This window comes from Eumetopias jubatus, unplaced genomic scaffold (assembly GCF_037043125.1).
Source record: "Eumetopias jubatus isolate StellerSeaLion01/CBP00866 unplaced genomic scaffold, mEumJub1_p1.0 scaffold_2, whole genome shotgun sequence".
NCBI classification, from domain to species: domain Eukaryota; kingdom Metazoa; phylum Chordata; class Mammalia; order Carnivora; family Otariidae; genus Eumetopias; species Eumetopias jubatus.
The window spans coordinates 17,655,002-17,670,679 of NW_028274808.1; the positions used below are offsets into that span (position 1 = coordinate 17,655,002).

The following is a 15,678-nucleotide window of genomic DNA, read 5'->3' on the forward strand; positions in this document are numbered from 1 at the left end:
TGGTATAACCAAACCAAAAGAGCTGAAGAGAGAACTCATAATCAGCTTGACTTAATCATAATTTATGTAAGGTCACTGGCCCAAGCATAGAGAGCAAGGAAAAACAGTCCTTATTTGAGTAGCCATGCCAACTAACAACACTTAACTACTGAACATCCCATTTGCAGCTCCCAAACTTTGAAAGGCTGAGATGATAATGTGAAAGTATTCAGAAGACTATGAACTACCGTCAAGGGAAGGTGATTGTCAAAGGTGTCCAAAGGAACAAAAAGAACGTCAGACTTTTGCAAAGACTTAGACATGGGACAGTGTGGTAGACTTTTTCCAACTGTTTTTGGGGCAGGACTGCACTTCCCTGCTGCCTCTGAAGGTGGGCACGGCTGTGGGAGTTTCTTTGGCCAAAGATGTGATACTCCGAGCTAGAAGCTTTACGAGCCCGTGTGTGGCACCACTTTGCCGCCCTCCTGCTGCTCCAGGGATCGTGGTTGCACGTTTCAAGAAAATGCTTTTCTCAGTCTCATCCCTGAGTGAGTCAGCGAGGACGGCGTCCTTGCTGCCCTGACTTGGACGTGGAACGTGAACACAGGATACACTTTCACGCAGAGTATTATTTTGGGGATAACCTGGCCTGTTCTTTGCGTGGAGTATGCACAAACACTTCCCAAAGAAAATAACACAAAGCCAAATCCCTGGAAATCCCAGTGAAGTGCTATTCTGATTTTTGCTCCATTAATTGCACAAAACTCTCTCCTGATGAGGCACCATGACTGTCCTTTCATAGCTTCTATTACCGGGAGGGGGCCAAAGAGGGCAGGTTTACAAATGCCACAGAGTACTCTACTATGCTGAGGCTTCAGGACACGACTGGCGACACTTCAGGAGGGTTCAAGGCATTCTGGAAAACCAAACCCCACCTGTAGCGACACTAGCAGTCCCTAGGTGCTGAGCCATCAGATCTAAGGGGGCCCTCAAGGAGGACTGAGTGTACAGTTCTGTGGCTGGAAGAAGCGTGTGCCAAACAAACACGCAGCACAAGGAAGAAGAGCACAGAGGTGGCTGTGGTTCACCAGTGGTTCCTGGTGCAGAACGAGGAGGCCCTGCAGCCTGACTGCGGTTAGAATCCTGAGTCCAGCCCTGCTCTGGCTTCCCTCCATTCCAACACTGCCTGCAGGATCTGACACCATCGTGCGAGTGGGAAGGGAAAACAAAGACTTGAGGAACCTGCCAAGGGTCTCCACGCGTAATACTCTGAAGATGACTAGCATGACGAGGCCTACCTCCAGCAGGTGAGGGGTGGCAGATGCCTCCGTTCTGGCAAGGGCTGCTCGAGCAGTCTTCGGTAGCTGTTAGGAAGCACCCAGGAGAGACATCCACCCATTCTTCAATGTGCGCGTGGCTTCTTGGCTTGTTATTCAGAGGGAGCTCCTGCCCATTCAAGTAAATGGAGTCCATACAGCCCCTGAAACCGTTCCCGACTTGGGGGCTTCTCCCGTGCCTGGTGCCTTGCTGACGGATATGGCCACCGAAAAACACATGGTTATCCAGGTTTAGGGTTTTCAGGGTCCCGGGGGCTGTGCCTGATGCAGTGTGAACTTGGTCTAGAACCAACCTAGCATAGTTTCCATTCACTTCTAGAGACACGGCATGCCACAGCCCATCATTGACTTGAATGCTCTGCACAGACACGATGCCAGGACCACTCCCACAGTCAAACTTGTACTGCAGCCTTCCGTTATGAATCTGTGATAAAGACAATTACCGTCCACGTTACTCTCGCAGGATCATCAACGAGGAACTCTGATCAAACATCCAAAGGAGAGGTACGTTTAGCGGCTGAAGGGAAACTGAGTGAGACTGCATTTAAGCGCTGCAGAACACGCGCTCGTCTCATCACTGCACAAAGAGTAAAAATGAACCTAACACAAGTTCAAGTGCCAACTGCACCTCCAAAAAGCATCATGGAAATCACCCACAATTAACTGACCGTTAACTGAATAACAACCAAAAATAGCATCAGTTAAAATCAAAAGTGGATCACGCATTTAAAAAAAAAAAAGATAATTATCACTTATAAGCACTTGTGAATACTCACTATAAACTCTCTATGTAACATTAATAAGATGTAATACCCCTTGGAGTTTGAATGTTAACTGTCACATGACCGAAAAAAGTTGTGAGACACAGAAGTCCATTTCTATACTACTGCAGAGCAAAAATAGCTTCTTAACCTAAGAGTCTAAAACTCATAGTTATCAAGGAACTATTTAAGCGTGGAATAAAATCATTTCCCTTAATTTTTTTTTTAAATGGACAATGTGAACATGAAATGGAATTTCGTGTTTTTAAAGTCTTCAGGTACAAAAACGTACCTCCAAGATGCTGTAGTCAGTCCCACGTGCGTACATCACAACCGCATGAGCTGAGTATGTTCTGAGCCTCATGGTCAGTTTCATCTCTAATTTGTTTTCATTTTCCATTAGACGGTATTTCACAAAGCTGTTTCCAGTAAATGTTACAGATGAACTCCCTGTGAATCACAAAGAGGAAAACATAAATCAGAACCAAGCTGAAGCGTATTTGTAAAAGTGAGATTTCCCCCACCACTGATCCAAGTTTTTATTTAACGTTACAACGTTATAAAATTCAGTTCAATGGAAAATGTCTATTTACTTTAATAAAAACCAATAGCATAACTGGATTTCCTTTTGGAAGAGAAGTGGACTACTGTATCAGAGAGAAATGAATTCTAAAACAATGAAAGATCTAAATATAAAAAGGTTCAATATAAAATTATTAGAAGACAATTGAGGAAAGTATTTACACAGCCTCAGGTGGTTTGGGGAACCTTTTCAAGCGAAATATAATCCCCAGTTTCCAAAAATGGTGGAAATAATTAGGTAAAATTATACAGAACTGACAAAAATTAAATTTCAAAATGACAAGAGATACTGTAAACAAATCAAAACACCAGTAACAGACAGTGGGATGGAGATAACATTCATGCTCACAGCACACAGAATGTTCTACACACTAAAAACAAGAAACAGACAAATAACCCCAATAAGCAAGCAAAGAATATGACCAGGTCAGTCCAAGAGAGGAAATGCTAGTAGGAATAAACAAAACTTTCACAAGAAGCTGGAGCAATGCAAACTAAAATAACTAGGTATCATTTCATGCCCACTGGATGGGGGAATTTGTTTTTTAATTGAAAACCATATATTGGTAAGAGAATGGGGAGTGAGATGGTCACACATGACTACAAGAAAGGAATTGGTGTAACTTTCTGGGAAACTAATGGTACATTTAAAAATGAAAAATGTAGTTAATTTTTTTTTTTTTTTAAGATTTTATTTATTTGACAGAGACACAGAGAGAAAGGGAACACAAGTGGGGGGAGCAGGAGAGGGAGAAGCAGGCTTCCCGCCAAGCAGGGAGCCCGATGCGGGGCTCGATTCCCAGGACCCTGGGATCATGACCTGAGCCGAAGGCAGACGCCTAATGACTGAGCCACCCAGGAGCCCCAAAAATGTAGTTAATCTTTGACGTAGTAAATCCTAGTTTTAGAAAGCACCAATAAATAAAGCCGTATGTATAAAAGTACTTTTTAAAAAATTAAAAGTATAATTAGCAATGCTATATTAGTTTTAGGACTACCACAGAATGACTCAGCAATTCTGTCCACTCCTCAGCACCTCACCATGATTAAGTGTAGAAAAGGATTCATTTTTAACACATGAAAACATCTTTACAACCTCAACCTCTATGAATAAGGACAAAGTTGGAAAACCATGGTATAACCCCTGGAAAGCATTAGTTTACGGCCACGGACTCAGGAAGATGCCCACGACATGCGCTAAGCCACGGAAAAGCAAGCAGTGGACTCTGTGAGATGTGGTAACTTTTTAGTTTTTCTTTTTTTCTTTTGGTAAAGATAATGTGGGAAAAATCACTCTGCATGTGTACATATGGGAGTGTCTGTTGACCACGATTACAGAGAAGGAAGAGCATCACTGGTAACTCAGGGGCGGGCTGTCATACGAAGAGGAAGGAAAGGTGACTAGCGCTCTCGATCCATGCGTACGCCAGACTTGCTACTATGAATGCACTTTACGACGTCTGTCGACCCCAATAAAGAAAACGATGGCAAGAAACACTGGAAGTGACTTTTAAAAACAGGAGCGTGCTTCATCACTGAACTCTTACCTGGGCACTGACCAAACCTGCCCCCCGGGCAGACGCAGGTGTATCTGTCGTCTCTGGGATCGGGGACGCACTCGGATCCCTCAGGGCATGGACTGTCTTCACATCCGTGATGGACAAGTGGGCATCTTCCCTCTTTGTTTAAAAAACAGAGGGGAGGGGGGGAAAGCTAATTAACAGGAACTTCAAGAAAATGATCGTTACTGCGTAGCCGTCAAAGGCTTCCCGTGAAATGATCTGTACCCCTGCTTTCATCTACTTGTGTTACCTTTGCAGAGACACACGGCTGCTCTGTGGTGGTGCGGAGTCACAAAACTCAGTCGGGCCGTGCTATGCGTTGACATAACGTTTTCATCCACGGTCACCTTCTCGTCACAGAATTTCCATGGGCAATCCAGTCCTGCACAGAGCTTCTGGAATACATCCAGTATCCTAACACCAATGATTTCCTCAATATCGGTCACGGAAGAATTAATCTTGTGCAGAAGTTGTTTGGTTGAAACCGGGGCACTACCTGATTTCTCTATGAAAAGCAAGACATCCAGATGTGGATGAGGTTCAGAGGGCTGCAGACTGACAATCTGTATGTCGTTCCTTCTCACACCCAAGACATTCCGTAAAGCCCGCTGAAAGTTGCGCCAGTAGTCACCAACGAATTCTTCCGGGGTGAGATTGGCGAAGCGGATAGCAATGGTGTGGTTCAGCATCTCCTGTGTTATCTGTCGGATGTGCACTGTGATGTCCGCCACTGTCGTAAATTTCCCATCGGTGACGCTGACGTTAAGAAGGTACTGCCCTACATCTAGCTTTTTGTGGGCTATCAGCTTACCCCCGGTGCTGGAAACAGAGAAAAGCTTGTCCATTTGGGGATCCAGACTGTAGCTTAACGTGTCATACACGTCTTGGTCCGTTGCGTGAATCTTCCCAATGACGCCGCCTGAGTATTCCTCTCCAAAAGCAGTAATGAAAATCTCTAGTGGTAGGATTGCAGGCGGATAAATGCTCTCCTCAATGACCCTGATGTCAATGTATGTCAAAGATGACAAGGGAGGCTTTCCGTTATCTGCCACCTGTGAGAAAATTAACAAAACAAAAACACCTTTGTCGCCTTTGTCATTGTTTACTTCTTACTAAAAATATATTTACATTGTTCATGTTTTAAAAAATTACCAATTACTTATTTCTCCATAAGAAGCCTACAAGAAAAAGGGTAAATACTTCTTCACGGCCCTTTCGCTAACTCAGAAGGAAGCTTAGCTCCGTCAATGTCCATGATGAAGTAACCAAATGAATAAATAAGACCCCCTCAACGTGCCCTGGGATAAAAACAAAGGTATGGCCAAAAAAAAAAAAAAAAAACAAAAAAGACCAAAATTCTATTCGTTTTGTTTTATCATGAAACGTAAGCTATTTACATACAAGGAGACAGCCCCCAAAGGATCTCTCCTCTAGGAATCCACAATAAAATCATAAAGACTTTCATACCTTAACATGCAGTAGGTAATGATCTTTCACCTTCCTCTTTATGGCAGCTGATGTCAGGAGAGCCCCTTGCTGGTTCACTTCAAAGGCCCCGTGGTCATTCCCACTCACAACAGTAAAGAAGAAGGGCGGGCCGTTGTGCGAGGAGTCCTTGTCAGTCACAACCAGCTGCAATACGCTGAAACCCACCGGCTTGTTTTCCTGCAGGGTACAAGAACCAAAAACCCCTCGACTCTCAACAAAACCAAATCTACACGGTGGGAGACACAGGCAGGTTTTCTGTAACGTGATGTATACAGCAAACAAAGCCTTGCTGCGTCCCACTGCACAGGAGGAGAGAGAAGAGGGGTGAGGGCGGGGGCAGTGATCGGGAGGAGACAGGGGCGAAGGAAAGGTGGGAGCCTGGGGAGGGCACACGTGAGAAGAAGGGATGCATGGGGAGCAGAAGTGCAAGAGGGGTGGGGTGGGGGAGGAGGAGGAGAGAAACGTGGATGAGGTTCTCGGAGGCTGCTCAAATACGGGACCGCAGAAAATCAGATGAAGGATCAAGCTAGTGAGAAGGTCTTAAAAAGCAAAGCACAAAAAGGAGAGAGAAAAGCTTGGCTGGATCTTGAAAGCGCTCATTTTTTTAGTATTGACGGACTCGTTTTACTCTTCCCGTTTTTCTAAAAAGTGGTCTTTGGAAAAGATATTTCAAACGAACGACTGAGACCAAAAGAAGAGCTCATTTCAAAGGTATGTGCTCGATGAACCCCTGAGCACCCCCGAGATTACCTGGATAATGACACTGTAGTTTCCCTTGGAGAAGACCGGAGCATTGTCATTGACATCCGACACGTCAATGTTCACGGTGGTCGTGTTGACCCTGGGCGGACTGCCATTATCAGACGCCTGAACTGTGAGTGTGTAACCTGAAATCTTTTCAGACACAAAACAAAGAGAACACATGTCCACTTCACAAGGCCCAAACGCAGGGTTTCATCAGAAGGGGACTGACAGCCCGGAAGGGCAGACCTGAGTACCCGTCCTCACTTGCCGTCTCGTCTGTGGGCAATTCCCCAATCTACAAACAAGCACACTGCAAATATCTACACAACGGAACGTATGCGCGCAACAGGGAAAGTTACCAATGGTGGTTAGCTTCTCTGATGCCTCTCTAGACATACTCATTCCATCTTTAAAAACCTGCAGATTAACAGAAATTAAGACAGAGAAGTAACACAAACAATGAGAAAAATGTTAACAGGGCTCAAAAGCTATTGCTTTTGTAAGTAACAGGGATGGCAGCTTTCTCTAAGGCCCAAGTGGGACTGTCAGCCCGAAGCCAGAGGAAGTGGTCTTCCAGCTCCAAGGGCTCACTCATCTTCAACACCTCAGGACGTGCCAGATCACCCTCCGCCATCACTCTTACCCTCAGATTACAGTCCCCTGTCCAAATCCCTGAGGAGGAGTTCTTCGTGACCTCCTACAAAGGAAACTGCGTCAAGTGAGGTGGGTTCTGTTTGAGGGCAGTCCCCTGTGACGCTTTCTCCTCAAGAAAGAGAGGTGGAAGACGCCAGAAAGCGAGCCAAACGCCAGAGTATGTTCCGCAGAATATGAGCCCTGCAAGATGCTCCAACGGAACAGGGCAAATGGCCCGGGACACACTGCACGCCATCACACTGGACGTCAGTGCATTAAGGGAGCTGAAAGCACGTCAGTCACCAACACTCAGTTTTGTTAGGCCGGCAGCATGGCGACCTTCGGCCTAACAGTCGTGCTTCCTAAGCTCTTGCAAAGTCCCTGCTCAGAAGTGACAGGATGCAAAAGGAATGAAAGAATTGAGACTTGAATGAGGTAGCTCATCACTCTCTTCCCAAATTCCTCTCCTCTTAGCTTTACCTGCTAAGTGTTCTGAAACTATACTCCATTATCACCGATGTCCTTTGAATTCACTTCTGGACTTGGTGACCTCTCCAGGCAGCTCCCTGAGTCTGAGTGGACAGACAGAGGGACGGAGGGACGGGGGTGCAGCCCGGCTTTCCTCTCTCCGGTTGCTCACGTTTGTCTCACTCCCTCCGACCGCCTCTGTCATCATCTCCAGAGAGAGGCCTGTGCCATATCTGTATTTCCAGGTTTCAAGTCTCTTAAGTTTGAGTAAAATCTCTAAATACTGGCTGAAAATTTTTCCTTCATGTGCCACTCTCTAAAACTCGACACATCAGACCCCACAGGCCACCACCTCTCCCAGGGCAAAGTCGACGGCCTCCCGACGCCCCGGCTCTCTAGGAGGGCGGTCCCCAGCCACGGCCAGGTGGGAGAGAACCGACATCTCGGACGCCACCGCTTCCTATGCGGGGCTGTATTGGAGCTTTGCGGACCCGGACTTCTCCTTCACGAAGTCTCTGCATTTGTCTTCTCGCTCACTCGCTTGCTCGTCATGGCACCTCCCAACCGGGCTCTTGTTGCCTCACGGTACGGTAACTGGCGCTGGTGAACACTGCTCACTCCCACTGTGACACTCACCTTCACACCGGTCTCCCCGGAGAATTACACCCAGGCTCCCAGCTGCTTGCTAACTCCCTTGCCACCTGCAGCATCCAGCCTGAGCCTCTGATCCGTTCCTCGCACACCTTTCTACCGTGTCCCTCACTTCTTGGTAGGATTCCTCTACTCAATACAACCCAAGATAATCACCTAAATATATACCACATCCTCCTTGCCCCATGCCTCTGTTCACGCAGTTCCTCACGGGGACTCCCCTTCTCTCAACGACTATAGTTTTCTGAGTCTCTGCCATTATTGAAAACCCAGCGACTAGCTCCATGAAGTGCCTCCAAACACTGGAGCCAAGAATAGTTTCTTCCTGAAGATAAACTTTTTTATCCAAACTTCTATCAGTATGAAATACATCTCTTATATTCTTGAGATTTTCCTACTGGAATTGCTTTTCCAAGTGTTTGTACCTCGCTTGTCAGTGCCTGAACAAGGCTGGTTCTACCCTTCTCGTACATCCCATCATGTGACAGATGTGAGCACAAGGAACCTCTATGTACTGATTTGGTCATTTGTAAACAATTTAAGCCAAACTTTTGCACGTACTGTTTCCCGGTCTAGAAGCTTGGTCACTTTCACTTCTCCCCTGGTAGGGTCAATTGTAAATGGACTTCCTTGGTTACCATCTGTAATTGAATAGCGAATGTGGCTGTTTGAAGGTCCATCGGCATCATCGGCCATAACCTAGAAAACATCACATCCCTGCTTAGGAAACAGCTAAGGAAGGCGTGGGAGTCTACTAAGCCAATTTCTGATATCAATAGCTAGCTGTTGTAAGGCAGTAATTTATAATAGAGCCAGTAACTGACTGGGATAACAAAAGACATTTCCACATCTTCCAATTATTTTCGAATAAGGCCACGACAAAAACTGGATGGATCCTCCGGAAATTTCCTGCAAAGATCGAGAAGAAGAATACGGCAGGGGAGAAAATACACACCGTGATGACAGACTGCTCGAGAGGGGCATCCTCACTGACCACTGCCGTGTAGGTGTCTTGGCTGAACACAGGGGAATTGTCGTTGATGTCGGTTACATTAATGTTCACAGTTGCAACATCACTTAATGAAGGCGAGCCTCCGTCAGTGGCCTCAACAGTCAGGTAATATTCATGAGAGCTTTCATAATCCAGATTCTCAAGGATAAATATGGCCCCTGGATGGAAAAGCAAAATGACTTCCAGGACTTTTAAATGCTACCACTTTCTCCAACTGTGACGGGAACACACTTCCAAACAAACCATTTCTGCCTCAAAAGTCTGCTTATCATTTATGTAGGCTTTCTAATATCTTAATTCAGCAATTACAAATTATGAGTTTGCCCATCCCCGGATGCTCATTTATTTCTCTGTGGTATTTAAGTTGCTTCCCCAGTCAACACAACCCACATCCCACTGCAAAAATGATTATATTTCTCCTCTCTTCCAAACCACAGTTTACTATAGACATCCCTCTAATAATGTAGAAAGGAAACAGAAGAATTCTACTCTTGGGCTTTTATTTCCCTTTCCCTTCTCTCATTGTTTTTCTTTTAGAGAAATGTGTATCTTTTTAATATCTCCAGAATAACTATTTACATCTTGTCACTAAAAAAGAATCCCTTTTTAACAATTCCTTTAACACCCTTCTTTATAGTCCATCCTATAAAGGAGCCCTAAAAATAATAATTCTATGATATGCATTAAAAATAGGTTTTAAAATAGCATCACCACACACCTACTCGTCATCTGAAATAGTCACACGCAATTAAATACGGTTTGAATGGAGTGACTTTTTGCAAGGTTCGAAGACTTACCGCCCTTTTGGACCACAGGTTAACAACACAACAAAAGTGTTTACGCAAGTGCCAATAGCTCCTACGACTCTGACCTTGTCCATAGTCATTCAGTTTGATTCAGAGTACTTCGGCTATTCTATGTAACTAGCATAATGAAGACGCCAATTTTAATGAATTATCAGATGCCCCCTATCGAACCTAAGATCAAAGGGGCCGAAACCACTGTTTCACGTAAGAAGCTACTTTCACATGGGTTCAATATGGGAGCGAGCAAGGGGCCCTTCCACGAGATTCTCTTCCTCCTCTTCCATCATCTACTCTTTATCTCGACTAACTTACTACATCTGACATCTTGACTGAATTACCAGAGTGTGATTCTTTAATTTTCCACTCAAAAGTTCTAAACCACTAGGAATCCCACTTAAAGTGACAACACAAAGAAAAGTCGAGTTTTATCTTTTCAGAGTAGCTGCTGCCGATTTCTGCTCTGTCTCTCTGCATCAGGTGACGTGCTGGTGAGCTAGCCGTTGGGGCAGAGCAAAGGGCTTCCTCTCATTCACAGGGTAGGTTACCTGTTTTAGAATCAATACTGAATTTTCCGTGTTCATTCCCACTTATTATCGAGTAGGTGATTTCCGCATTTGCTTCAACATCCCGACTGGCCGCATACACTTGAAGGACTTCTGTTCCGATGAGAACGTCCTCAGCCACGGCAGCGCCATACTCACGATACTCAAACACGGGAGGGTTGTCATTTATGTCCAAAACGGACACAACAACAGTGCCCGTCGCGGTCAACCTCCTTGGCAGACCCTGATCTACAGCTTTCAAAGTGAGGGTGTACACAGCCTGCTGTTCTCGATCCAAGGGCTTCTCTAACTGAATGATTCCGGAGAATTCATTAATGGAGAACTGCCCGTCAGCAGAGTTAATCAGTGAGTAGGAGATCTTCCGATTCAGTCCTGGTGACACATGACCATACATCAGATTGTTTTATTTCGAGACATTTAAACAAAACTCTTTTTTTGGGGAAAACATGTAGCATATTTTAAAAGGGAAAGTGCTAACACGCATTACTTAGACATTCTTATGACTATCATCTTTAAAAAGCAAACATTTTCGTTAACAATTTACTAACTTAAATATGACTTCATTGTTATCTGGCTTTTTAAGACTACGCGAATGTACGCTAGAATACCCAACAGCACTTTTATAATGAAGTCTATTATTTAGCCTGTGTCAAAGATCCGAAAAGTAACATTTTTGTTATTGCTCTAATTCTTCACTACTATTATGACTTAAGAAATTATTTTTATTCTCTGCTACGGAAATGTTATAAATATGTATCCTAGAGGATTATACTCTCCATAAAAATTGTGAAAGGTCTGTAAAACTATACCAATGTAACATTTGCTTCTGTTCTGTTTCCACATTAAAATCTCCATCACTGATGGTTTATTCGCAAAAATAACTCTTCACTTAATTAATTCAAATGGGTATGAAGATCAGTTAATACAGTCACTAACCATAATTTTAGGGACACCACAGATGTCTTACGATATTAAGTACATGGGGCACAATTTGGGGACTTCAAATATTCATTAAAAATGAATTCACTATTCTAAAAATTTCATTCCACTCCTAAGGCTGAGGAATTAAATAATACAACGAGTTATTTGATATGCCTAAGGTAAGAGAAGTTAGAGAGACTGAATTTGAGATGTGTTTTGGACAGAGGTTCCTGCAATCTTCGAGCACGGCTTAAAGGCAAAAGACATCACCGAGACAGTACCTGAGTCCGCGTCTGTGGCCTGCACCCTGGTCAGCAGCGTCCCAGGCTCTGTGTTCTCAAACACGGTGATGGTGTGCGGGTCGGCGGAGAACTCAGGGGCGTTATCATTCACATCTTCTAATGTGAGCACAAGATTAGCTTGACAAAATCTGCCCCCTCCATCTGTGGCCTTGACCAGAAGGTTATAAACTGCTTGCTCCTCACGATCAAGAGGGGCCAGTGTTTTTAGTTCACCTAAAAACAAAAATAAATGCATTCACTTGAAATGTAAGATGAGAACTCCAAGTGCACATCTTATTTCTTCCCCTTTTCTCTTACGATGACAGAACTGGGGGGGCTCGATGGTATCAGTGACAGGAGACCCCAGTGAGATCCAGGTTTCCAGACCCTGTTGGCGGCTGGCTCCTCAAGTCATAAAGATTTCAAGGCTAGGGCCCCTCAGATTATATATAATGTCACAAAAATGGGGGGGGGAAGGCACTTCCTAATTTACCAAATTTAAATATTTTTAAACTGGCTCATAGCTTCATATGTTTACAATTAGTTCTGGGGGGGGGGGGGCTGCCAGAAAACTGTAATTTTAACAAAATACAAATTATAAGAGGGAAAACAGTCTTAAAGATTTACTTACAAATAGAATACTATTAATTATTTTAAGGAGTATGCTAAATTATTAGTTTATGCCCACAGACTCAAGAAAACAAACTATATACAAAATGGATGAAGCAGAAAGTTTGAGATATACTTAAATTTCAGAACTATTTTTAAAACAGAGAAGTTGATATTAATCTAAATTTTAAATCCTTGGTTCAAGTAGGTGATTTTTTTTTTAAATCTCACCCCAAATTTTACACAGCAAATTGCTGTGATTTCTAAAAGATGCTGATTTTGTAGTATCTGAGTAAATTTTATAGGACCAGAACGTAATTTCAAATTTTACATGGGACCTAAAACCACCCACATCCGTGAGATGACTTTATTGGAACGTAGTTAATTTTGCCCCAAGCCCCATCTTTACCTGTGTCTGGATTTAGTTTGAACTTCTCTGCACCTGGACCAAACAATGTGTAAGTGATTTCGGCATTGGAGCGGATGTCCGCATCTGTGGCAGACACCTGCATGATCAGCTTCCCGGGAAAGGCATCTTCTGGAATCGTGTCTGAGTATAAAGTCTACAAAGATTTTAAGCAATGTCGTGAACACAAAACATGAAGGGTTAACATGACTGCCAAGGGAATAATGGAAAAAATAAAAGACGTTTAACTTGAGTCACAGAAAATATGGGAAATGATGGAATTTAAAATCCAAGGAGTTTGAAAACTATTTTTCTTATAAGACACATTTAAAACAAAACGGGAGTCAGGTAACAGGTAACAACTCCTCCGTGTCACTGAAAGAGTTTAACCTGGCATTTACCTACAGAATTCTCAATACCTGACGTCCTTGAGTTGGGTTCATGTTTAAGTTCTTGTAAGAAAATATAAGTAGTATTCCATATTTATCCAAAAACTGGAGAGTAAATGACTGTCTCCTTTTCAATACAGGAAATTTATTCTTTGCAATCCTTCCCAACACATGACCAGATATAACTGCAGTTGAGACATCAGTGACCTCCATGTCACGGGAGAAAACAAAGAGCCCCCAAGGCCCCCGGGGTGGGAGGGCTCCTGTGCTAGCCTCCACCACCCCCCTCCCGCCCCAGCTCACCGAACTCAAACATAATGAACAGTTAGTTCCAGTTCTAACTAATTAGAAACTCCTGCCATAACCCAAAACATAAGACAAACAGGCCGAGATTTTGTTGACTTTTTTTTCTTAATGTGAGCTCAGTTTTAGGTAAATGACATTTTATGGCTCATGAAACAGGGTCTATTTTGCAATACTGCTGATTTCAAATGATCTAATGTCCTAATTTTGTTATTCCCAAAGATCACAAGGCATCGTATCCAAGTAATATGCCAAGTGTTTAAAAAAAAAACAAAGGCAAAACACACACATTTCTTTTCTGTAAGACACACGCAGACATCCTCCACCCCTCCACCACTCACCCACCCACAACCCCGCTGCCAGAAAGTCTGCATGTGGATCGAACTCCTCATTCCTCTGGAGCTTCCCCCTTCCCCGCTGACCGCACCGTACTTGCCGGAGAACAGCTCTGTCCCCTTCCACAGCGGTGACGCTGCTCAGCTTCTCTGTCCCTCCTCAGGACCGCTGTCCCTCACTCTCCCCAGCCCTCCCCTTAGTCTCTCAGTCCTTCCTTCCTCCGACTCTCCTCCACGTGCTATTCACACACACCCTCCCTGCAGTCAGGCATCCGACCGCAACTGGATACAGAGCCCATGGTCTGCAGGCCAGTGTGCGAGTCCCAAAGTCCTGTTCCACATTTCACTCATCTGCTTGGCCGCCAAACCTCTACTCACTGTCCTGCCTCCGAAACATCCTCTCCTCCTGCGCGCTCCGTAACACTGCCGCGCATGGTTCTCCTCCGCCCGCCTCTGCTGCTCCCTCCCTTCTCCCCAGGAAAGGAAATGTGCCTATGGACTCTCTGTCTCTCTTTGTTATTATCCTCCCAAATGGATTCCGCTGTCAGTTCTCCATGGAAACGGCCACGTTTACATCTGTCCTGATCTCCATCTTCAGTCTTGCCATCTCTGAATGTCTACAAAACCTAGTCCACTGAATGTCCCGTTACCTAACACCAAGTCTGAAGTGGAACACGACACGTTTCCTCTTAGACCAACTCCAGCCCAGGCTTGTATCTTTGGTCTCTCTCCCTCTCACCCCCGTAGGAAACAGCAGAGTCAATCCTGGTAAACACGCCTGCCGTGCTGCCCCACGCCGGCAGCACCAAGGGCACCAGCTTGTCCTTTCTCCTCTTCGGCCACCTCGGCCTCCCCTCCCACCCCGCGCTCTCACACGCGCCCACCTACATGCACACCACCCCACCAAACTCATCTTCTGTCAGAACTCTTCGTTCAGGTCCTCTCCACCCTTCAAACACAAAAGGAGGCCGAGTCCCTCTTTTCTCTAGGAGAGAGTCCCAATTCCCTTATCTCAGCACCCCCTCCCCCCCCCCCCCCACCGCAGCAGGGAGCACCACCGCTCCAGGTCTCCCCAAGCAGCGCCAGACGGGAACAGCTCCTCTCCGGTCTACCTGTTCTCCTAGGAAATGGGCGCCCCAGCTGCGAGAGCACCCTCATTAACCTCTGTTTCCGTGGTGTGTGGAAGAGCAAGTGCCCCCCAAAACCAACTTGTTAGCGCAAAATGGAGCTTTGTAGATGAACTACTGCTCAACCCCAGAATCATCTCATCCCCCAAGAACGGGAATGATAAACGTCATAAAGCATTTTTAGAGTTAAACACAAACTGTAATCCTGCCCATAATTCACAGTATTTTTGAATGAGATTTTAAGCTACTTAGCATTCCCCAAAATAGGTCCCGAGCTAATCCTACTCTTGCTCCACTGAACACTCAGCTCTGCTTAAACAGTGAGGCTATAAAATGAAACGCATCTGAATTACACCCAGCATCACATGACAATCCTACCGAGAGGGTGAAGAAAGAAATCCAAACTCACAATATAGAAAGAAAGAACAGCCCACCTTTTCACACACTGGACTGTTGTCATTTGCATCAAGAACTTTCACTTCGACTATGGCTTTTGATGAGAAGGTCCCATCAGTTGCTGTGATGGTCAGAAGATAACTGTCCCTTTTTTCCCTGTCTAGAGGTTTCTTTACATAGACCTTCCATTCATTCTGTATATTTTCAATAGCAAACTGTCCCAAAGGATCTCCTCCTATTAAATTAACAGAGGAAGAGGTCAGTCAAAATTTGTTGAAATAAGGAAAGATCTAAGTAATAGGAGAAATAAACCGCTCAAAATATA

At 44.7% G+C, this 15,678-nt stretch overlaps 1 protein-coding gene across 2 annotated transcripts in view; it reads right to left on the reverse strand.

Annotated features, from left to right (window-relative positions):
• Window positions 1-15,678, reverse strand: part of FAT1 (FAT atypical cadherin 1) — a 110,726-nt gene that overhangs the window by 8,888 nt on the left and 86,160 nt on the right. For both annotated transcript variants that reach the window (XM_028099852.2, XM_088021387.1), the window contains exons 10-21: window positions 15,392-15,588; window positions 12,807-12,960; window positions 11,789-12,022; window positions 10,569-10,958; window positions 9,161-9,375; window positions 8,767-8,904; window positions 6,460-6,603; window positions 5,689-5,886; window positions 4,472-5,273; window positions 4,207-4,338; window positions 2,370-2,527; window positions 1,278-1,740 (exon numbers count right to left, since the gene is read on the reverse strand). In XM_028099852.2, coding sequence (XP_027955653.2) covers window positions 1,278-1,740; window positions 2,370-2,527; window positions 4,207-4,338; window positions 4,472-5,273; window positions 5,689-5,886; window positions 6,460-6,603; window positions 8,767-8,904; window positions 9,161-9,375; window positions 10,569-10,958; window positions 11,789-12,022; window positions 12,807-12,960; window positions 15,392-15,588 — 3,225 coding nt within the window. The remainder of the gene's footprint in view (window positions 1-1,277; window positions 1,741-2,369; window positions 2,528-4,206; window positions 4,339-4,471; window positions 5,274-5,688; window positions 5,887-6,459; window positions 6,604-8,766; window positions 8,905-9,160; window positions 9,376-10,568; window positions 10,959-11,788; window positions 12,023-12,806; window positions 12,961-15,391; window positions 15,589-15,678) is intronic.